Source organism: Myotis nattereri, assembly GCF_964212035.1.
Source record: "Myotis nattereri genome assembly, chromosome: 2".
NCBI classification, from domain to species: Eukaryota; Metazoa; Chordata; class Mammalia; order Chiroptera; family Vespertilionidae; genus Myotis; species Myotis nattereri.
Window position 1 is genome coordinate 28,248,639 of NC_138076.1, and position 23,388 is coordinate 28,272,026.

Genomic DNA, 23,388 nt, shown 5'->3' on the forward strand with positions numbered 1-23,388 from the left:
CCTGGCTTCTGGCCGGTGAAGTGGCACTCCCCTGTGGCAACACATTGATCACTAGGGGGCAGCTCCTGCATTGAGCGTCTGCCCCCTGGTGGCCAGTGAGTGTCATAGTGACTGATCATTCCACCACTTGGACAATTTGCATATTAGCCTTTTATTATATAGGATGGAATTCCTAAATATCAACTATCCACCATTACAGATTTCACAGAATACTTTCACTGCCATAACAATTCCCTGTGCTCTGAAACACCACTGATTTTTTAAAAATATATATTTTATTGATTTTTTACAGAGAGGAAGGGAGAGGGGACAGAGAGTTAGAAACATCGATGAGAGAGAAACATCGACCAGCTGCCTCCTGCACACCCCCTACTGGGGATGCGCTCGCAACCAAGGTACATGCCCTTGACCAGAATCAAACCTGGGACCCTTCAGTCCGCAGGTTATCCTTCTATCCACTGAGCCAAACTGGTTAGGGCCACTGATATTTTTTTCTTACTGTCTCTGTAGTTTTGCCTTTTCCTATACACTCTTTAAAACAGTGGTAAAAGATAACACAATTTTCCATTCTAACCATTTTTAAAAGCACAACTTAGTGGCACTAAGTACATTCACAATATTGGAAAACCATCACCATCATCCATTTCCAGAATTGTTTTATCACCACATACAGAAACTCTGCACCCACTGAACAGTAACTTCCTTCCTCCCCTCACCCCTACCAGCCCCTGGTAATCTCTACCCCATTTTCTGCCTCTATGAGTGGAATCGTACATGTGTCCTCTTGTGCCTGGTTTATTTCACTTAGCACATCTACACTACAGCATGTCACCGAATTTTAGTCCTTTTCAAGGGTGAAAAACATTGTGTCTCCCACTCATGCCTTGACAGACATTTGGGTTGTTTCCTCCTTTTGGCTACTTTAAGTTAGGCTGCTCTGCACGCCTGTGCGCAACGTCCATTTGAGTCCCTGCTTTCAATTCTTTGGAGTTTACACCTGGGCGTGAAATCGCTGGATCATATAATAACTCTCTGTCTAAATTTCCGAGGAACCACTACTCGGCGGTGGGCCACGGCTCCTGGCTGCACCACGTTACATGCCCACCAGCAACTGCCCAGTGCTCCCATTTCTCCACACCCTCGCCATCAATAGTGATTTTCCCCCGAATAGTCATGCGAATGGGTGTGAGATGGTCTTCATTCTGGTTTTCATTTTCATCACTGATGGCGAAGGCGCATCCTTTGATGTGCTCACCGGCCATTTGTGTATCTTTTTTTGGAGAAATACCTACAGTCCTGACCCCAGTTTTGAACTGGATTGCTTTCTGTTGTTGAGTTTAGGTTCTTTACATGTTCTGGACACGAATCCCTTACCTGATTCATGACTACATTTCTCCCATTCTGAGGACTGCCCAGCTGTCTTTCAAACAATGACAAAAGCCCACGCCGTCTAGGGGCGGAGAACCCTGCATCCGGGGCCGAAACGAGAAGAACGCACGCCCCGAGAGCCAGAGCCGAATTCCCTGCAGGGTTTAAATAAAACATTACCTACTTCCCCCGCCCCCCTCCCCTCCAGTCCCGCGGCGTCCTCTCCGCCCGCGGCCTCTGGGGAGCGGGTCCTTCCGCCAGCCGGGCGGGAGCTAACGGGGTGCAGGCCCCTCCTCGGTGGGCGCCCAAGGCTTCCCGGAGACGCGGGCGGGGAGTGCGGGCCCGGACGACGCCCCTGCCTGCTCACCCCGATCCTCACCGCGGGACCGCGGATGTCGGCGGGGGGCCGGGCTCACCGTACCGGGCAGCGCCGCGAGGCCCTGCAGAGCGGCGGCCTTCCGAATGGCGGCGGAGCGCAGGCGCGGGCTCCGGGCGCGCGAGCATGCGCGTGGCGTCAGGACCCGAGGGCCGGGGCTGACGGGAAGAGAGTTTGGCCACGCGCGCCCTTCCGTATCGGCCAATCTGATCGCCGATCGGGGGGCACCTCCTCCCCGCCTCCCCCCTACCCCCATCCCCACCCCCCGCCAAGTGCGCCGGCGCGTGGAGCGGCCCGCCCGGCCCCCGGAAGTGACGTGTCCCCGCTCAGCTCCTGGACGTTCTCGCGCGCCGGCGGGGTCCGGGGCCTCCTCGCCATCCTCGCCCCCCTGACCGAGCGGGAGCCTGCCCGCCGCTGCTCCTGCCAGGCCCCGGCGTGGGACCCCGGCCTGGTCGCGCCCAACCGAGAAGGTCCTGCGCGAGGAGGAGGCTTGCGTTTCAGATTCGCTGGCGGAAAGCGGGGGTAGATTGGAACCCTTTGGGGCAGTGGTTCTCAGCCTTGGCTGCACGTTAGAATCACCTGGGAATCTTTTTAAAATCCTGATTTCTGGGCCGCATCCTCCGGAAATTCTGTTTCTTTGTTGTGGGGTGGGGCCGCAACATTAGTAACAAAGAAACAATTTCCGGAGGATGCGGCCCAAAAATCAGGATTTTAAAAAGATTCCCAGGTGATTCTAACGTGCAGCCAAGGTTGAGAACCACTGCTTTAGGGTACAAACTGGTCCTCACCTGGCGTTTCCGCCCAGCAGGTCTCAGCAGGTTCACCAACGTAAGCGAACGGCATCCCATCCCGCCAGGTGCACTTGTGTGAGCAAAGCCATCCCGCCAGGTGCACTTGTGTGAGCAAAGCCATCCCGCCAGGTTCACCTGAGCTCCCTCCAGAGATGTGCTGGCAGCTTGGTTTGACCATTGGAGTGAGCTGGCGGGAGAAGGTGGGGACAGGGCCCACCAGCTGCCCCCAGCTCCAGGGAGGATTGCATCAGTACTTGGATGTGTGCTAATGAGAAGCCGGGCAGCAGTTTGTACTCCCAGCTCTTCCAGGAAAATTCTGGGAGAGGGACATGTTTGTCTGCTCCCCTGTGCTGTGCCCTGGGTGACAGCAACCGCAAGTACCCATGCACTCATTGAGAACTGCTGCTTTGTTTCCTACAGTCCTGTGGGTCTCATGGATGCAAGCCCCACTGACTTGCAGAGCTAGGTGTTTTGGGGGCCCATCCCTCAGGTGAGGGCCTTAAAAGTAGATGCAAGATATGGGGACCCTAGGTTCTCCTCAAGGACAAGCTGGTAATTGGGGGTTTCCTTCTGGTTGTATGGTGTCTTGCCAGGATTGGGGTTTATGGTGAGAGGGTGTCTCAGACTTACCTACTTGGTTCTCCCGTGGTGTAACAACTTTTTAATTTTATTTTTATTTTTACTGATTTCAGAGAGGAAGGGAGAGAGATAGAAACATCAATAATGAGAATCATTGATCTGCTGCCTCCTGTACGCCTCCTGCTGGGGATTGAGCCCTGACCAGGAATGGAACCATGACCTCCTGGTTCATAGGTTGGCGCTCAAACACAGAGCCACACTGGCTGGGCTTGGTATAACTACTTTTATATTAAGACTAAGGTATTATTCTCCTTTTCACTCTGATCCTCTCCTCAGTGTACAGTGGCGTTTTCCAGAGGCTACATAATATGCGGTGATGTTATTACTAGGGTAGTAAATGGAACATGTGTTTATGTATTCTTGTGCTTTAATATTTCTGTTTTAATTCTGAATACGGTAAACATCAGTAGATGTAATCTAGTTGATAAACAAAAGTTATGGGGCTGCCAATAATTTTGAAAAATGTAAATAGTTCCTAAGACCCAAATGTATGAGAACTATTGTTTTAAAACAAATTTTGAAAATGAGCTCTAAAGATCTCCATGTCTTTGATCACGAAAATACAAACAAGCCAGTAAGCCAATAGAACCAAGATGGGGGCCTTAGCAATAAGATTTACTATGTCCTGATCTCTCAGGTCTGGAAATCTCCAGATCAAAGCCAAAATGAGCAGCAAGGACCGCAGCTGCTCACTGTTCAGGAGATCCAGTCTAATGCATCCTCTAAGCAGGGGTCAGCAAACGATGGTCCACGGGTTAAATATGGCCTGCTACCTGTTTTTATAAATAAAGTTTTATTGGATTCATTTATGTATTGGCTGCTTTCTCACCACAACAGCAGTTTAGTAGGTGTAAAAGAGACCATATAGCCTGCAAATTGTAAAATGTTACTATCTAGCCTTTTCAGCCAGGGTTGGCTCCTCTGATCACTTGGACCTGGCTGAATCCACAGCAAGCCCTTCTCTCACCTCCCCACTAAGTTCTTGGAGCTCACAGGTAAAGAACAAGAACATAGCAATGCCATAAAACTGTGTCCAACAACTGGATGTTTTTAATGACGAGTCGTTCTTAGTTTTTTGACAAACATTTCCTATTTAATAAGGAATATAACAACAAAATATTCATATAATTAAAGTACATTTTAAAAAGCAAAATTATATTGTGTAAAATTCTATGTAGGAAAAGTACAATAACTGGACTTCAAATCTATAGCTACTAAAATTTTTATTTAGGTTCAAAACACAGCGCCAAAAATACCCAGACGTTTTAAAACTTCACTAAAAGGAAAAAATATTATAGAATGCATACTTGCAGAAGCTACATAAAGTCACTTTAAAATTACCTCAGGCTGCAAAAAGAAAAAACCTAAATGCTGTACCTAAATTATCCATGTCCCAAAATAACGCCATTTATGTTAGCAATTCTTAAACTATAATGGTTATAAACCACAAACACATCCATCAACAGAATGTCAAACTATTTTGATCAAGTCAGTGGCCAGATTGTTAAAAGGGCCACAATGAAAGCTGTGGGGCTTCACAGTGTTAGGTTCCTATCCACGGGGCTACAGTACAACAGACTTCCTGGAATCTTAGGACAGAAGGCGCATACGTGGCTGAATTACCAGGATTATAATGGAATGAGAGCTGCTCACTTCCCAGAAACAAGGGCTCATAAGAAGCACAATGAGATATAAATCCCAACAGATTATTTGCTTACAAATGTATAAAATACAAAGTGTAAGTTATTCCTACAACATGTTTAAAGTGCTTCAGAATTCATGCTGTTTTGGTCATACTCTTCTACTTTCCCAAAGAGATTGTTTTCTCTGTTGTGGCTAAATGATACACAGAAGTTCTTACTAGAAATGGTAAAATCAAAGAAAACTCTGTTCAATTTTTTAAAAGATTGTTTCTATGCCACCAGTTTCTAGATTCTTCGTAAGGAGTAGATTCACCTTGCAGGTTATATTCCAGACCCTTGTATACATTTCTAATCCATGCAATTTGGAATACGAGCTCACCCTTGTCACAACCGTGGCATGCCTGCTGACTCATTCTGCCTCTTTGCTCTTCTTGGAGCCAGCCCCTGCTGAATCTTCTGCCTCAGCCCTCCTCCCATCTCGGCCCTCCTCCGAGAATCTTCCACCACATTCGCGTGCTCTCATGCGAGCTCCTGGCTGGTACAGTGGCAAGGCCGGCCGGTCCTGCTAGGATAAAAGGGTGGGTTACTCTTCCAAGGGCTGGCAATGCAGGAGGGAACAACATCACTATTTCTAGGGACTGAAGATATTAAATATCTAAAGATTATCAGTCTTACAGCTAAAAATCAGCCTTTTTTCACAGCACTCTCTCAGAAACCAAGCATTTCAAGGCAATAAAATGCCGGGAGCCGGTCCATGCTTGCTGTTTCAAGGGACCTGGCATATATGGCATACTGTTCTTAAAATGTTTGCTCACCTTCTTGGCACTATGTGTTTTAACCAAGGTCTCCTCTCTGAGAAAGGTTGCTTCCCCAGGTAGGGATTTTCCCCTGAAGTTAGGGAGGGAATAAAACCCCTCAACTAAGTGCCAGGCAGGTAATTAATCACTTTAACTACGAACAATCATGCTTAAGCTACATAATCTTTACTCCCTGGAATGGAGATAAGAAACGCCCTAACCTTTGTAATAGAGATTGATAGGATTGAATCAACTGGTATAAATACAGATGTAACAAGACAGCAGCAGACAGAACTAAGAAGATAGAACCAAGAAAACAGAACCTACACACAGAATTTAGAAGACAGAACCTACACAGAACCTACAGACAGAAGAACTTCGCTGGAGAGAACATGGCAAAAGATCCTGGACTGAACCTGACTACAGAAATTGGCAAGAGAACCTGACTAGAACCTGGTGACTGAACCTGGCTGGAGAACCTGGACAGAACCTGGCTGGAGAACCTAGCGAGGGAACCTGGCTGCAGAACCTGGCTGGAGAACCTGGAGAACCTAGCAAGAGAACATGGACACAGAACCTGGCTGGAGATCCTAACCAGAACTTCGCTGGAGATCCTGACCAGAACTTGGCTAGAGATCCTGGCTAGGCTGCTGATCAACTGAACGCTGTCTCCATGTCATTCCTTCTTTGCTGACTCTGTCCACACCTTTGGGGACCCCTGGACCCGCTGGGGTTGGACCCCAGCAATAAAAAGCCATGAAAATACAGTTACTATGTTACTGCTCAAACCTACAACACTCTGTGGAAACAGTACACCATGGCCCTCTCCTGCCAGTCTGAGAGATGACAAGTCAACACACACATCTCAGTCCCACATAGTCGCCAAGCAGCGGACCTAAGTCTGAAACAAAATGAGTCACGGCCCCTCGGAGGGCTCTTAGAGTGCTTAACGAAACAGTTATTAACATTCATGTGGATTATTTCTGACCTGTCCCCTTAACAGAAAATAACCATCATCTTATTAAACTCTTAGAGGTGGTGGAATAAAAACAGAGACTGAATAAAGTACACAAAATGCACTTAAATAGCTTCCAGGCACGAGGACAGTGAAATGAGGGAAGGACAGTGTGATTATGAAGGCTGGGACCTACACTTCCAGTGGGAACTACTGCTCCTCAGGAAAGCCAGCGCTCCAAGAGAGGGAGACAGCGACCCCATCCCAGCTCGGTGCTCCTTCCCTGCCTGCGCATATGACAGAGCACCAGCAGCCCTCGCCTTTCTAGGCCACCTGGAGTGCAAGGACAGTGCGACTCGCTCGGGTGGGCATGTCCCACTGGTTTTACCTTTACCCACTCCAAGGCTGTGTGTGGAGGCCACACAGTCACCACCTGGATTTATCATAATATTCTTAATATAAGCCTGGCCAATGAGAAGAGTGGGAAAGGGTTCAATAGGACCCCTGTGTAGGCCAAGATGCAGGCTTGACAACCCACCATCTCCCGTGCCAACAAGGTGGCTCTGTTCTTCACCAAGGTAACGTGTACAGAGTTTGAAACTGACCCTAAAAGCACATCATAACCTGCCAGGTCTGGTACGAAAGGAGCTATTACCCACAAAGCACTTTATCACTACTACCACACTGCAAACTTAATTGACAGGAGTCATCGCAAGTTCCCACACCTACAGCTGTACAAATACCCAAATCGCTCCGTTGGAAAACGAGTGCTCACAGGCACAGCCCCCATCAGTGAGACTCATGGCTGTCCTTGGTGTACCCAAGGTCAAGACAGCTACAGGAACCCTTTGGGATACAAACTTGACCAGTCAAGGGTGAAGCTAGAAGGTGCTGGCTTTTCTGAAGATCTCCCGTGGCTTTACTGGAAATACTTAGAAAATCAACATCGCTGAAACTTGGATGGATCTGACGGGGATCATGCTGAGTGAAAAAGCCAATCTCTGTTTCCGTTTATGTAGTGCTCCTGAAATCACAAAGTCACAGACAGAGAACAGAGTGGCTGCCAAGGGTCAAGAACGGCAGGAGGTGGGTGTGACCCGCAGCCTCAGACCCAGCTGCTCACCTGGAGGGCAGGCTTTGGGGGACTGACAGCATCATGGGGCCTGGCCCGGGAAGGGAGATGAACGCATTTATAGCGCTTCTCCCTGACAATGAGATCTGAATACAAATTAACCTCAAATTTCTGAAAGAAAACCTGTTTGTTGGGCTAAGTGGGCATTCTCAATCTGATTGTGCGGGTCTAACTTCTGGGTGTTAATGAGCCATCTGATTGTCCATTAATCATCAGATGCTGTTAATAATGGAAAAGAAAGCTTCATGAAATGTTACTATTTTCCTTACTGTCTTAGTGGTAAATCTGATAATATACCATTATTTCTTCTCAAGCAAATAGTATGAAAGTGCTAGTTTTATAATAAAAGCTTATTTTTTTCCTGGTGAAAAGATGGCTGGTTCTATTTTTTTGTCTGCCACTCAGCACTTGGTGCCCACTAAGTGGACAAGAATAACTGCTCTAGCAAATACAGGCTCAGGGCGGTGCACCCTCTAAGATAATGCAGGATCCAAAGTAGAGATCCCGCACCTCAGGCACCTGTGTAGATTTTCCTTTTTTTAGGTGAAATTAAAGAATTTCTGTTTGGAAGAGCAGTCATAAGCCTGCAGATGTACAGCTCATACTTTTAGCGCAGACAGACGAATGAGGGATTATCCCAAATGAAGAAAAGAACCTTGTTTCGCACTCTCTCCTTTCTGGGGGCCGGGCTGTCCTCACTCTTCTGTTCTCTCCCCGGTCTCTCTGCTGCTTCCACCGGGACTCCACGGTCCTGGCTCCCCGTCTTCCCTCTGTCTGGGGTGAATCCTTTCCCCGGTTTCATCTCTTCTTCATTTCTTCTTGAAAACTTGTCAAACTCGTAGTGAGCTCTAAGCTTTCTGCTATCATCCGAGTGGTATCTTTGTGTTTCAAGTTCTTTTTCTCGAAATTTTCTCTCCATATCCTTTTGCTCTTTATCACTGTCATTTTGTGACCTGTGATTTAATACAAATGATCAGTAACCTTTCATAAACTGCTTGTTGATGACCTATCTTCCCTTCCAGACTCCAAGTTCCAGAAAAGGCAAGGAACATGTAAGTCTGCCCATCACTTAATGCCAAATTTGCATGCACAGGCATTAAATAAAAACTATGAATCAATTGTATTAACTATTTCCTGTTATACTTGAGTAACACATATGTATTAAGTGATATGCTAAGGCACCAATTACACATATTTTTAAAATTCTCAGTAAACCTCCAAAATAAATATATTTCCCCCTCATTGCAGATAAAGTAAATGAGACTACACGTGGTCAGGTGACTCCCAGTATCCCAAATGCACATCCATCATGAGGCAGAGCTGACAGTGACAGCTTAGTTGCTGCTTCAACCATAGTTAAAACTACCTGAAATTTAATAACATTTGTGTATATGTCAAACTATTAAATGAACAGTAAGTAAACAAGTGGCTGGTTAGCTCATTTGGATCTTAAAGTCTTTCCCTCCACCAACCGCTGGCAAATGTCCTTACATACCACCTGTGGACCCCTCACGTACAGAAGCGGCAGGACTGGTGGGGACAAAAAGATCTATAAGCAAAGCGTGAACTGGTGCCAGAAACATGACAAAAGGCAGTGCTGTGTCCTAAGCCAGCGGTCGCCAACCTTTTGGACCTCACGGACCACCAGTGATCTGCAGACCACCGGTTGACAGCTTCTTAAGAAACTGCGTTATGTCTGTAACATAAACCATAATTCTAAGAGATCAGACTTGATCTCATGTATAAATTAATTTTATATACAAACCAATAAACTAGAACCCACCAAAAAGAGGGAGAGAAAACTTTACATAACTCTATATGCAAGGAAGGCAGTCATAAATCATTCAGATTACTGTGCTCCTGGGCAAATAGTAGCTTAATCTCATGACTTTGCCCACTGCACCTGAATCCACTTCCAGCCACTCTTGTGAGCGGAACAGCCCTTGCCTCCAGGAGGCTCTGCAGGTGTCCAAATGCAAGGCATGGGCAGGAACCCTGGGTCAGGGGGACAAGAAGCCCAGGCATGTGGCCCTACTGACTGGGACATGACCAAACCTAGGGTCAGGGGCAGGACGAAGGGCCTACCTCTGGACAAGTGAATGGCTGGTCTTTCTCTGGACCCTGCACAGACTGCTATGTCTGTCTGAGGCTCTGCAGGTGTCCAAATGCAAGGCATGGGCAGGAACCCTGGGTCAGGGGGACAAGAAGCCCAGGCATGTGGCCCTACTGACTGGGACATGACCAAACCTAGGGTCAGGGGCAGGACGAAGGGCCTACCTCTGGACAAGTGAATGGCTGGTCTTTCTCTGGACCCTGCACAGACTGCTATGTCTGTCTTGTTCCCAGAGAAGCCCAGGTCCTTTTATGAGCTCATATCATGAGCAGGTAAAGACCTATGGGTCACAACACCAGGATCTACAGCTGTGTGTCAAAGTCCATGGGGCCAGAGGGCCGACAACTCCCACAAAGGAACTACAGCACTTAGAATTCTACCTTTTTAGGACAGGAAGACTTTCAGCACCTGAAAGACCAAGTTCTCAAATTCATAATTCCATAGAGAACTGAAGGTCTGGAAGACCAAATGGGCACGGTATCTCAGAAGACACAGGAAAATTACAAACTGATAAAAATCACAAGGAAAGGAGACGGGAAGAAGATCCAGAAGTGCAACAAGAGAAACCCAAAGGAAATACAGAAGATATTTCTCTGCTTCAAAGATAGACTTGAGGCTACAGACTAAACGAGTTTACCAAGTTCCTAGCATGACCAAAACGAAACAAAAATGTGGACAAGCATTCAAGAATTCCAAGAATACTATGAAATATGAGCACTCGTGCTGACAAAGGATATATGACCATGATGGATGACCATCCTGTGATGCTGAACGTGGCCAAAGAAACAGAAGCGCGGGGCTCACTTTTCCCTGCGCTCCTCCAGCAGGCTCTCCCAGGGCTTGGCCTTCCCCACGGCACAGCCAGGACCGGCTTCCCACTGTCCCTCTCCACTTTCAATGTCCTCTCCAGGTTCTTTTGGTTTCTCAGTGGCTGCTTCCTCTCCCTTTTCTGGTTTCTTAAGAAGCTGAGAAATTATAATGTTAGTAAAATGTCACTTTACGAGTATATTAATAAATAATTTAAACTATTTACCAATATTGAGCCCAAATGTCTGAATACAAACAAAGATAAAGGTCCAATGAACAGGTTTGGGGTTAAACACCTAGGGCAACGTTCAGTCAATAAAGCATTTTGTGGTTGTTAAAAAATGATGTAGGATAGTTAATGTGCGTCTCAATGCTGGTATTAACGAATAAAGGAATGTCACAAAAGAATGATCTGATTTCTATTTCTACGTTGATACACATGAGTAGGAAAATGTCCAGAAAGCTTGCAACACTGTGTTCATAGTGATTATTTTTAGGTGACAGAACTGAAATGAATTTCTTTCCTTTCACCTACAGGTTCTAGTTTTTAAAAAATAAACGAGTATTGCCCTTGCTGGTGTGGCTCAGTTGGTTGAACATTGTCCTGTGCACTGAGAGGTCACCGGTTAGACTCCCAATCAGGGCAAATGTCTGGGTTGCACGCTCAACCCCCAGTAGGGGGCATGCGGGAGGCAGCTGATCAATGGTTGTCTCTCTCAGATGTTTCTCTCCCTATTCCCTGTTCTCCCTCTCTAAAATCAATACAAAATCTTTTGTAATAAGAAAAAAAAAATTTAAAAAAGGCTGCTTTATCTTAATGGCTTTTAGAACAGTTTTAGAGTTTTCAAAACTTATTTATTCCCTTTCTTCAAACAGACCTAGAAGGTTGCTATGATGTGTTTAATTCAGTATGCCTTTTATGTGCGCCTCCCATCCAGTTAGTTCCCCAGCTCTTTGAAATAAAAGTCAGTTTGTAGAACATAAATGAAAGATCTACTTCTGCAAATTTTGTTCTATTTTTAGGCTATTAATACTAATTCTGTTGGCATTTCTTCACAGACTTTGTTTTTCAGAGTTTTGTTTTTTTAATTTAAATTCTCCAAATCATTCATAAGTCAGAGCTGCCCAAATTGAGCAAAGATGCTTGTTAAAGGCTTACTGGGTCAGATATGAACTATTAGGTTAGAACACCAGACACTCCTCAGAACAGGAGCTGTGGGCTACTCACGTCATTGGGTCCAACCTGCCACCAGGATTTTGTTCTACAGATTTGGACTGTATAACTTTCTCTTGCTGTGTTTAAGTCTTCCATTTTTTCTTTATGAAGGATCCTATATTTACTTTACTGACTTAAATTTGTTTTCGTATCTTTGGTTTATTCTGGATTTTAATCCCATTCTCCAAAGGAGTAAGTACATGCTGTACTCCCAATACTTGTAGTCTTACTTAAAACTATACATAGTTGAGCCCTAGCCGGTTTGGCTCACTGGATAGAGCGTTGGCCTGGGGACCGAAGGGTCCCGGGTTTGATTCTGGTCAAGGGCATGTACCTTGGTTGCAGGCACGTCCCCAGTGGGGGTGTGCAGGAGGCAGCTGATCGATGCTTCTCTCTCATCGATGTTTCTAACTCTCTATCCCTCTCCCTTCCTCTCTGTAAAAAATCAATAAAATATATTTAAAAAAATAACTATAAAACTATACATAGTTGAAATTACAGGCTACAAGTTTCAGTGATTCTTCCGGAAAACTCTCAGATGTTGACAAAAGTGTTTCTGAGAATGTGAAGCATTAGGCACTGAGGGAGCAACAACTCTTTGTTCAGAAAGTAAAATGAAAAAGTTAGTGTTCGCATACCTGTGACCATTAAATTTGCATTAAATATATACCTACTTTGTCCCTGGTCATGACAGAGCTGAACTTCTACACTGACAAAGACCTTTCCTGTAATATTAAGGTTTCATTTTATTTGTTACTTGAGATTAGGTGGGATCACGTGGCTTGCTTTTTGGCCAGTGAAATGTGGGCACCGGGATGTGTCCATTCCACATGGAAGATTTAAGTACTAGTGTGCAATCTGCCAAATACACATTTTCTTCCCTTGTCATAAAGACTGTAGGAGCAAATGCCAAGATGTATCCTCCATCAGCCTGGGTCACTGGATGGCTACAATGAGTAATACACAATGGACAAGTGACATGAACAAGAAGAGAACTTGAGTTTTATGAAACCAATGAAATTTTTGAAACTATTTGTTACTGCAGCATAACCTAAGCAGTCCTGACTGATACAAATGCTGATGTGTTTTTGTAGAAATATTATTAAGAAATCATTCCCTCCATCGCTAGGACACCCCATATGGGAGAAACTGTTTTAGAAGCAAAGGCCTAGAAAAAGCTTTGCTTCCCTTGAAGAACTGGCATGTTTTCTCCTCACGGATAATGAAAACAATGTTTCTGATCAACTTTGATCAGAAACTAATCTATGGCACAATGATGGGAGACTGTGATCTCTTCCCCATCCTTTCCCTGTCTACTCTCTATCTTCCTGCAAGCACTGACCTTTGATTATTTTTCTATAACACAAATTTAATGAAGTCCTATAAGGCACCTTATCCCCTTCATGAAGTGAGTTAAGAAGCACGTTAGGTTGAAACCTAAGCACATCTGAGCAGAACACTATCAAGGAAGGGCTGACTCTAATTTGGGGCAACATATTTTACATAGCAAAAAGTTCCCTCTGTACACGAAACCACCCTCCTAAATGAATGCCTCAGGCAAAGGAAAAATTGGGCAAGAGATGCAGAAACCATTTCCGTGAGAAACCCAGTTCTACGAGTCAGCCTTCATAAGGCAGGGCTAGTATACATTGAGCCAATGGTTTTCAAATGTGTATTTTTTAGTCAGGAAATATTTTCATTAAAATAAAACGTAAGCAGGAGCCCAATCTATGGTACTTAAATGCAGGGCTCCTCTGAGTGAAGTGCTCTGTTCACACTCAGGAGGCTGGTCCTCCTCCACCCTCCCACCCACTCAGTCCTTCCAAACACAGCATGCCCAAGGAACCCCAAGGGCTCAGGGAACACAGTTTGAGAACTACTATTAAAGAATAGAGAAAAGGAACTATAGTAAAAAAAGACTAGACAAATTAAAAATGTTCCTTTATTTCCAGTGAGCTAAAATACTGAAAAGGCACAATTAGGACAGCAGAACTATTTTTGGAAAAAAAGTATGAAAGGTCTCCAAATTACCTTAATCCTTACTTCTTTCTCAGCAGCTTTCTTTTGCTTATCTGTTTCTTTTCTCTTACATTTTTCTTCTTCTCTTTTCTTTCGTTTTTCTTCTTCGCGTATGCGTTTCTTTTCCAATTCCCTTCGCCTTCGCTCTTCTCGCTTCTCTTCGCGAATCCTCTAAGGAGGTGGAAACGTCTGTGCATAAATTGTCTGCGTGAATGTGGCAGAAACATAAAGCATATGCACAAAAGGCCAGACATACCTGCTTTTCTAATTTTCTGTTTTTAATGTATTCCAAAAGAGGTGTGGTTCTTCTAGCTAAAACAAAAAAATTGTAATAAAGTATTTAACTAAAAAATAAGATCTCTTTCCTTTGTTTTAAATACTTGTTTTCAATGTAATCTTTAAAATTTTTAAAAAATAAGGAAACTTAATTAGAAAAAGGTGTCTCATGTCTACTCTTGAGTTTCTGGAGACTGCTACTAGGAGATAACCACTTATTTCTAAGACACACCACTTGCAGGTGTAGGGCTGAAGGCCTGATTCAAACTGGATTCTGGATTCTGAATGGGTTTATCCACTTGTTTGCTTGGCTTGCTCAGGAGGCCTGGTATGTTTTTGAACAACAGCAAGATGATCTCACATTTAAGCCACACATTTCATTTCAGTGGCTGGTCTTTGAAAAGATACTGACTCCAACCTTGAGATATAACGCTCCTTACCGAATACAGCCAGGCACAGAGCACTCAAATGTCTTTTCTACTGTTCAAACGTCACAACTCTGAAACAAGATGAGTATAATGTAACTGAAAGCTCAAGCTATCCCATCCACAGATACTCAGAATATTTTCCCAAGCTGCTGTCTTGCAATGCTTTTGTCAAAAGTAGGAAATATTGCCCTAACCGGTTTGGCTCAGTGGATAGAGTGACGGCCTGCGGACTGAAGGGTTCCAGGTTCGGTTCCAGTCAAGGGCATGTACCTTGGTTGCAGGCACATCCACAGTGGGGAGTGTGCAGGAGGCAGCTGGTGGATGCTTCTCTCTCATTGATGTTTCTAACTCTCTATCCCTCTCCCTTCCCCTCTGTAAAAAGTCAATAAAATATATATTTTTTTAAAAAAGTAGGAAATATTCTACATTTCTGTCAAAGGTGTCAATTTTTTATGAAAGTCATAAAAAAGAAGAAATACGTATATACTCTATAAATACATATCTTAATACAGTAAAGAGGTGAAATGAGCAAAACAGACCAATAAGTTCTCTTGTCTTTGCCTCTATGTCTCCCAGAAGAGTTTCGGGATTGGCACTAGTTTTTTCTTCCTCCACACAGTAAGTTTCTAAAAACTTCTTATATTCTGGATCTGTACATTTAAAGAGAAAAAATAAATAAATACACTCCTCCCCATATAAAGGAGATAAACTGCATTTGGTCATTGTATTTAATTTGGTAGGTTCATAATCCAGCCTTTGAAAAAGGACTCACCATCGTCAATGCTTCCGGTTTTGGCATCTTTTTTCTTCAGCTTCTTTTTGGCTATCTTCTGGAATGGAGCAAACTCTACCACTGCAGGGTATTCTAGCCCTTTAACAACAACAACAACAAATTTCAAAAATCATTCTGAAATTCTACTATATTCATTTTGTAGAAGAATGATCTAGCTTTCTTAAGGATTGAACATAACAATGAAAATGTTAGTGGTTAAACTATAATTTAATTATACTTTTAAGCAAGTGCAACCTTAACATGTCAGACTCCACACTTAAGTAAAGGAGAACAATTGTTTATTAAATAAAACGATTCCTCACATTGTAGTGGTGATTACATGACTGAATACATTTAAAATTCATCACATTATATACCTTAAAATGACGAATTCTGCCATATGTTACTTATACCTCCCTAAACCTACCTCTCCTCACTAAAGAGTGTAATATCTTTAAATCAGTTTCTTAGTCACATTTAAATCTTTTTAATTTTAAAAGGTTAATTCAATTATTAACCTGCCATATGAATTCAAGAAAATTATTTTGCTTTTGAATAGACATGTGGCTAAAAGAGGGGCCTTCAAAGTGTATACATAATATTCAAGTAAGATTTGCTTCAAATAAAAAAGTTCAGATTGAAAGTCACTACAAATTCATTCTGTTGTGATATGGGCGGAGGGGCATGCACATAGAAATGATCACTGGGAGAACCTGCTATGTGCTTAATAAAAATAGCACATTCTACCTCCATACTGAACCCACTGAGTAATCACTCTGGACTTGTCAGGAATGACCAGGTGACTATGATACTGTAATTCTCTCATTTGTCTGGAAGACACACACTACAACATTAGTGAACCACAAAAAAATTATGCTAAGTGTAACAAACCAGTCAGAAAAAGACAAATACTGTATGATTTCACTTCTATGAGGTATCTAGAGTATTTAAATTCATAGAAACAGAAATTAGAAGGGTTGTTGTCAGGGCTGGGGCAGGGGGAGAAATGGGGAAAGTTGATATTTAATGAGTACAGAGTTTTAGCTTTGTAAGCTAAAAAGAGTTCTGGAGATTGGTTGCACAACAATGAGAATATACTTAACACTACTGACCTACACACTTAAAAAAATAAGATGGTAAATTTATGTTATGTGTATTTTACCACAATTTTTTAAAAAGAAAGATAAAAGGCACTTGAATGAGTTACCGAATAAATGAGCATTCAATAGAAATGTCAAATAGTTCAAACACTAAACTTGCTTTTACTCACAGCAAAAATGTCTGGGTTTCAATCTAGTCACTCTTTAACCACCTCCACGCCGCCCCCAGCCCCCCACAGTGGAAGGGAAGAAAACTCTTGTCAGTAGTTGGGGGTGGGGTGAAATGGAAAGAGGTTGGTTGGTGATGGGTGTATAGAAAACAACATGCTCTTAAAAGTGTATACACATGATAGCAGTGAACACAATGGCTGACAGTCTGACAGGAAAGGAGGAAATAGAAAAAAATGTCATAAGTAGAGTCTAAAAAGTACAGAGAATTGGAACCATTTAACGTAGAGGTATATTACATTGTCTCAGCAGACAACCCTGTTAAACAGGGTCAAAAACTGATGCTCAGTATTACAATCCCTTCCCTCATGGCTTCATCCAGAAATGGCATAATTATGAAGAATATTCTGTTTAGGAAGATGCTGATATAAATATATAATATAGTTTAGAAAATTTTATCAAACATGGGTAAAGTAATTTAGTTTGGAGACATAAAAAGCAAAGTTCACTTATCCAGAAAGCGCATTTATATGGAAAAACTTCAATCTCCAATGATAATACATAAATAGGTTATCACTATTACACAACTGTTAGAACCCTTTCCATTTATGTATCATTTTAATTTTTAACAAGCATACAATCACAATAACATGATGCATATTTCTGCTTTACTTTAGATTAGTATCTGATAGCTTTTTTATTAACACTCACAAATATTCCAGCATAATGTAATTAATGTACTTAAAGATTGTAACAAAGGGTTTAAAAAGCCAATGACCCAACCTTTGTTGTCAATGAAGATATAGCCATCAAACCGATCTCTGAAAAGAAGAATGTCATCAGGATTTCTAAAATTAATGTATGCTCTTGAGTAGAGATGAGGATAAAGACTGAAATGAGAAATAACAGTGAGAATGGTTAGTAAAAAATAGGACTTCTTTAATTTTGCCTTTGTTTCCCTTGTCTAATACAATAAAACTACTTCAGATAAAACTTTGTCAAAAGATTCATCTCTCAGTAAATGACAACAATCTGGATATTCTTTAGCAAAAAACAACCACACACAAACAAACAAAACATTAACTGATATCTTTTTAATGACTTGGGAAAGACTCTAGGTTAGTTTCTCTAATACATGGAGCCAGGGCGAAAATACTGGTTCTCAGGAGTTGAAAAGCAAAGTCACGCCTCATCCTGCATCATGGATGCAATACAATCTAGTTATAATTTCTTCACAGAATAAAATGTTATATTGTGAAAAAGACTGTTTACTGATTTAGAGATCATTTTTAGGTGTTAGAGTATTTACTGTAGCACAGTGAACAGGGTCTACAGAACCAAGCCTTTCTCTGCTATCTCACAACCACCAATTTCCTTCAGGTACTTTCAGAAGGAGCCATTAGTTAAAAGGTGGGCCTGGGATTCCAATCCGATCCGGTCGGGGTCCAGTGTCAGCCCTCCTTTAACTGTATGTTTTCCTAAATTTTAGTCATTTGAATATCATCTTTATGTTTTTTTAAACCATATTTATATTTATCTATTAGAGGTATTTTTTGTTGAATAGACTGACATTATTTATTTTAATGTATTTATTCAAAAGGAAAGTTTTATGGCTACCATAAATAAGAACTCATGATATTGAAGATAAAAAGGATAACAAAGATAATAATAAAAACATAGTGAAAATCACTAAATCACAGCTGAACTGTCACCTGTTGAGGGTCTAACCTGAGCTCAGCACTCTCTTTGTTAACAAAAGCGAGATTTGAAAATAAAAAGTGTTGTCAGAGTCATCCATCTCCCAAGTTGTAAAAGGGAATTGAAAAAGATATAAACTGAGAGGAGTGGAGTGGAGTCTGGGTGCTAGTGATGGAAGGGAGCAGAGTGGGACTTCTGGGATCTGGGATTTCTGTTTCTTTATCTGGTGTTAATTACATGGGCATGTTCTCTTGTGAAAATTCATCAGGTTATACATCTGTATATTCAATTTACTTTGTTATATCTTAATACATTTTACTTTAAAAAGCTACATGAAATATGGTTTGTTGATATTCAAAAACAAAAATTAAGTAATATGTTGTTACTTGGTCTGGTTTTGTTTTTTTCTTAGACTGGTGGTGCCAATAGAGGCATATTTCAAATCTATTTTAGAGGCCTTTAATGATCTGCCTACTTAAAATAACTTGCAGAAATAAAGGACTGCTCTGATTTCTGGGAACATGTGGGAAATGGAGATGTCTTCTATTATCTACAACTAGAGGCCCAGTGCATGAATTCGTGCACAAAAGGGGGGGGGGATGGGGAGGGGCAGGTGGGGGGAGGAGTGTCCCTCAGCCTGGCCTGCACCCTCTTGCAATCCAGGACCCTTTTGGGGATGTCCAGATGCCAGTTTAGGCCCGATTCCTGCCTGGCCTGCGGGATTGGCCTAAACCAGCAGTCGGACATCCCCCAAGGGATGTAGCAGTGTGCCAAGTGGCAGGTAGCCAGTGAGAAGCCCAAGCCGGGGCTGGGCGCTATGCCACTCGCGCTCATCCCAGCCCACTGCGCACGCCTGCCACCACTGCTCGGAGTCAGGAGAGGCTCCTGCAAGTGCAGCAGCTGCGCTGACCAGCCATGAGCTCCGCTTCTGGTTGAGTGGCACTCCCCTTGTGGGAGCGCACTGACCAACAGGAGGCACCTCCTGCATTGAGTGTCTGCCCCCTGGTGGTCATAGCAGCTGGTCGACCAGTTGTTCAGTCATTACACTTTTATATATATAGATACTTTGCCACAAAGAGACAATGCCTCTAAGATTCTTAATGTTGGTAAACAGCTTCTCACCTGAGATCCCCAGTAAAGAATTCAAAGTAATCATGTGCAGGTAGTGGGTGTAGTTGCTCTTCCAGCTGCTCCTTGGTGAGGCTGGGTGGAAGGCGCCGGATGACTACCTGGGGAAAGGAAGCTGGTTGGGTTTTGTTTCACTCTTACAGTATTAAGCTTTAATTATTTCAATGCTTGGCGACCTGTATTCATGCTCAGAGGAAAATCTAATCCAGGAGTCTAGCAAAAACACTTATTTTAGGAAAAGTTAAGAAAAACATACATGAGAACTTGGCTGTCATAGGGTAATGAAGTGTGAATAATTGAAAAAGGATCCCTGAGGTCAGAAAAGGCTGTGCATAACAGTTCTTTTTCATATAATCATTTCATTACCACTGGACAACCTATTGGTATGTCTGTGCCCGAGGTGAAAAATAATAGCTTCTCCTACACTCTCTCTGCAGGGTTAAGCCACACTAGAAGGTAAGACCCATGCAGGGAATGTATCCATGCTGGAATGTTTGTTAGCAGCGGTAACAAATAAACGGTGTGTCTGTTCTTACTGCCAAGAGGAATGCCACTTGCATTGGACACCTTTCGTCTCCAGTCCAGAGTGTCCATACTGCGGGTCCTCTCCCACCGCCCACCAGGCTTTCCAGCCTCTCTTCCCAGCTTCCCAGGACCTGACAGGACCTTCCAAGAGCCGCACCCCTCCTTTCGTGCCCCTTCCGGCCCAGGACCTCGACAGTGTGGAGCTGCTGAGACCAGCGTCTCAGCCCCAATGGGACACGTCCACCTCCAGAGACTGAAAATACATTTCTTTCTCCCCAAACCGGAAAACTCTGGCTGCAGGAGGGGCTCAAGACTGGCTGCCCGGCCGCTGTCCGCGGTGCTGATACGCTAGCAGCTCCGCCCCGACCCTGTGCCCCCGCCCAGTTCCTCGGCCCCGCCCACCCGCCCAAGGAATGCACCTTAGCCCCGCCCCGAGCGCCTACCCGTTGGCCCCGCCCACTCTCCCATTCGCCCACCCAGCCCCGCCCTCGCCCTCGCCCCGCCTCCTCCTCGGTCAGGAAGGTCTTCCTCCCTCGCCCCGCCCCCGCCTCGCTCAGGACCAGTCTTCCCAGGGCGCTGACTCGCACCACCCCGTCCTCTCCCGCCCCATCTCGCTGAAACCCTCCGCCTCCGGTAGCGAGGGCGGCAGAGCCCAGCCCCGCTCCGCCCAGCCCCGCTCCGCCCAGCCGGCGTCCTTCCCTCGCCCTCCCGCCGGGCTCTGGACTCTCCCCCCGACTTTGCTCGCACCTCCACGCCGGCAGGACCCCCATCCTCTCCACCCCGCCCGGCTTCGGGTCGCGCCCACCTTGCTCAGGACCGTCTTCTTCTCCTCGCGAGGTCTGCCTGCGCTGCCGGCACCGCTGGAGGACAAGGCCGGCGGGGCCCCTGCCTCTCGCCGAGGCGACTCCCGGGGGACGTGAGCTTCCGCGGCGGACGTCCTCTCCCTTCCGCTCTGGCTCCGCGCAGCAACGGCCACGCCGGAGCCTCCGGCCCCCTCCTTCTCCGAGCGCATCCCGCCCCGGCCGCGGACCCACCGCCGCCTCCCGCCCGGGCCTAAACTTCGCGAGAACTGCGCCGCCGCCGCCTCCACGGCACCCCCGCCCCCTGGTTCCGACACCGCCCGCCCCCTCCCCCGTCCGTGTGGCTCTCAGGCCGGCTTCCCGGCTCCCGCGCAAGGCCTCTGAGCCGCGCCTCACACGGGGTTGCAGGCACCCCGGGGGTTAGTGGCCTTGCGGCGGGGCCGGGGCCGCAGCCCGCGCACCCACCCCTCCGTGCCCAGGTGCTCGCTCACCGGGAAGCAGCGGGAGGGGCGATGGCAGACCGCCCACGCTCTGCTGCTGCCCGGACCTCGGAGGGTCCGAGGGCGGAGCTCGGCTGCGGTCGCCGGGACGCTGAGGACCGGAGGGCGTTCGGCCCTGCAGGGCTGCGTCTGTTTCCCACGGAGAAGAGCAGGCCCTTTGGCTAACCGTTACACACACGTGCTAAATAAACTATTGACAGCTATTGTTTTTTTTTCTTTTCCAAGGAAATCTGAAAGTTTCACCAGAGACTAGCAATCCTATTTAAGAAAAGTGAATCGATTGACAAACAGCACAAATCTGTGGCTTTTCTATACGGAATAAAATAAATGCTTCAGAGGTGAGAGCATGAGTTGGCTGGCATAAAAAGTTCGTTTTAGCTGTCCGTACCTTAGGAGTTCAGGTGTCGACGTTGACCACTGTCTGGATGGATGGTGGTTCTGGCTGGATTAGAGTAACGAATAGCTCAGACCCACGACATTCACAAAACAAGACGTAACGTTTTCAAATGTAGTTTTTACTCAACTTTTGGAGGGCTCTCAAGTAATAGGACAGCAACTAGGCCAGGTTCACATTTGTATATTTTTTATTTTACATACAGGCATTAACATTTGGTTAGTATAATTTATACATGGAAGTTCTTCATTTTAAAATGAAACACTTTTTCATCGTTTTCTCATTTCTTTTTTTCTTTTTTTTTAAGTATATTTTATTGATTTTTTTACAGAGAGGAAGGGAGAGAGATAGAGAGTTAGAAATATCGATGAGAGAGAAACATCGATCAGCTGGCTCCTGCACATCTCCTACCGGGGATGTGCCCGCAACCCAGATACATGCCCTTGACCGGAATCGAACCTGGGACCTTTCAGTCCGCAGGCCGATGCTCTATCCACTGAGCCAAACCGGTTTTGGCCATTTCTTTTTTTTCTTTATACATGTTGGCTATACTTTAATTCATAGTACCTTTCTCCCAAGAATTTCAAGTACAAATAAAAAGGAAATTAGAGAATGGAGTAACTGAGGCATTGAGAGATCAAGAGAGCCATTGGCTGACCCTGGGAGTAAATCCAGGATTACTGCAAGCCGGTGCTCCTTGAACCACTAAACCCTGTGAACACACTGGAAATATATTAGCCGGCCAAAAGATTTAAAAAGCAGTCCCCAAACTGAGTTCTCTAAAACTCCACAACGGGGCCAGGAGCTGTTTTCAGTGTATTACAAAGTGTAAAGGTTTACTATTGAAAACACACCTATTGATAAAGTTGTACAAACGAGGCCCAGTTTTCTATATCAAAGTTGGTATAGAAAGGCTTTAAATACAGAGCATATAGCATATATTTGGACTATCTTTTTAAAAACTGCTATTTGCAGGCCTTCCCTCTCTAATTTCTAACTATAATTCAGATTAAATAATCATCTAACAGTATTTAATTTGAGCTCTGAAGTGAGATTTCTAGATAGGGGTAATAACAGAAAGGATCCTAAGTCTCACACCTCACATCTATTCTTTTTGAAGCACTCTTGCTCCAAGGGAATTCTTTTATTACTCTGCCAAATAACACCAAAATTATCAAATGGAGAAAAGACCTCTCGTCCTCAGCTTCTCAATAGGCACAATCATGAAGAAGCCTTATGTTTCTGGTGTCCCTGTTTTTTGCCTCCACCACTATGAAGCCGTGGCTTATGTTATTATGAAGTCCTCTCAGCCCAACCAAATGCCTTCCCAGCCACGGTCAATTCATATGAGATCCCCCCAAATCATTAACAGACCCTCCATTAACTAGTTACTACATTGTCCTCAATGCTTAGGGGACACTCCCTACAACCCAAAACTGTGCCTTTCCTTAAGCAGGAATTAATGTCTTTATTGAACTCTGCATGTCCACTTCAGGCCTGTATCTGGCACTTACAGGCACTCACATGTTCGTTGGATGTGTATTTCTTGACAATCCAGCCAGCAAAATGTCCAAATGTTTTCCCCCCAAGTAACATACACTACTCTAAATTTTAAAAGACCCCTCTAATTCTGTACTGCCTATTATCACAAAGTTCTGAGAAATAAATGAACAAAAATGAGATTTTTAGAATTCAGGTTTGTCTGCTGAAATGATTCTTTAAATAAAATCTTGTAATACAAAT

General features: G+C 44.4%; 1 protein-coding gene across 2 annotated transcripts; it reads right to left on the reverse strand.

The window, feature by feature from the left end:
• Positions 1 to 4,192: 4,192 nt before the first annotated feature.
• Positions 4,193 to 21,069, reverse strand: UPF3A (UPF3A regulator of nonsense mediated mRNA decay). 2 transcript variants are annotated; one of them, XM_081085051.1, is made up of 10 exons: positions 20,757 to 21,067; positions 19,421 to 19,527; positions 17,384 to 17,490; positions 15,333 to 15,431; positions 15,100 to 15,210; positions 14,113 to 14,168; positions 13,869 to 14,027; positions 10,619 to 10,779; positions 8,357 to 8,654; positions 4,193 to 5,379 (listed from the first exon to the last, which is right to left on the reverse strand). In XM_081085051.1, the coding sequence occupies exons 1-10, from the start codon at positions 20,961 to 20,963 to the stop codon at positions 5,227 to 5,229; spliced, it is 1,458 nt and encodes a 485-aa protein (XP_080941177.1). In that variant the 5' UTR covers positions 20,964 to 21,067; the 3' UTR covers positions 4,193 to 5,226. The 2 variants fall into 2 exon arrangements, with proteins under 2 accessions (XP_080941177.1, XP_080941176.1); XM_081085050.1 differs by having other exon boundaries at positions 4,202 to 5,382; positions 20,757 to 21,069.
• Positions 21,070 to 23,388: the final 2,319 nt, after the last annotated feature.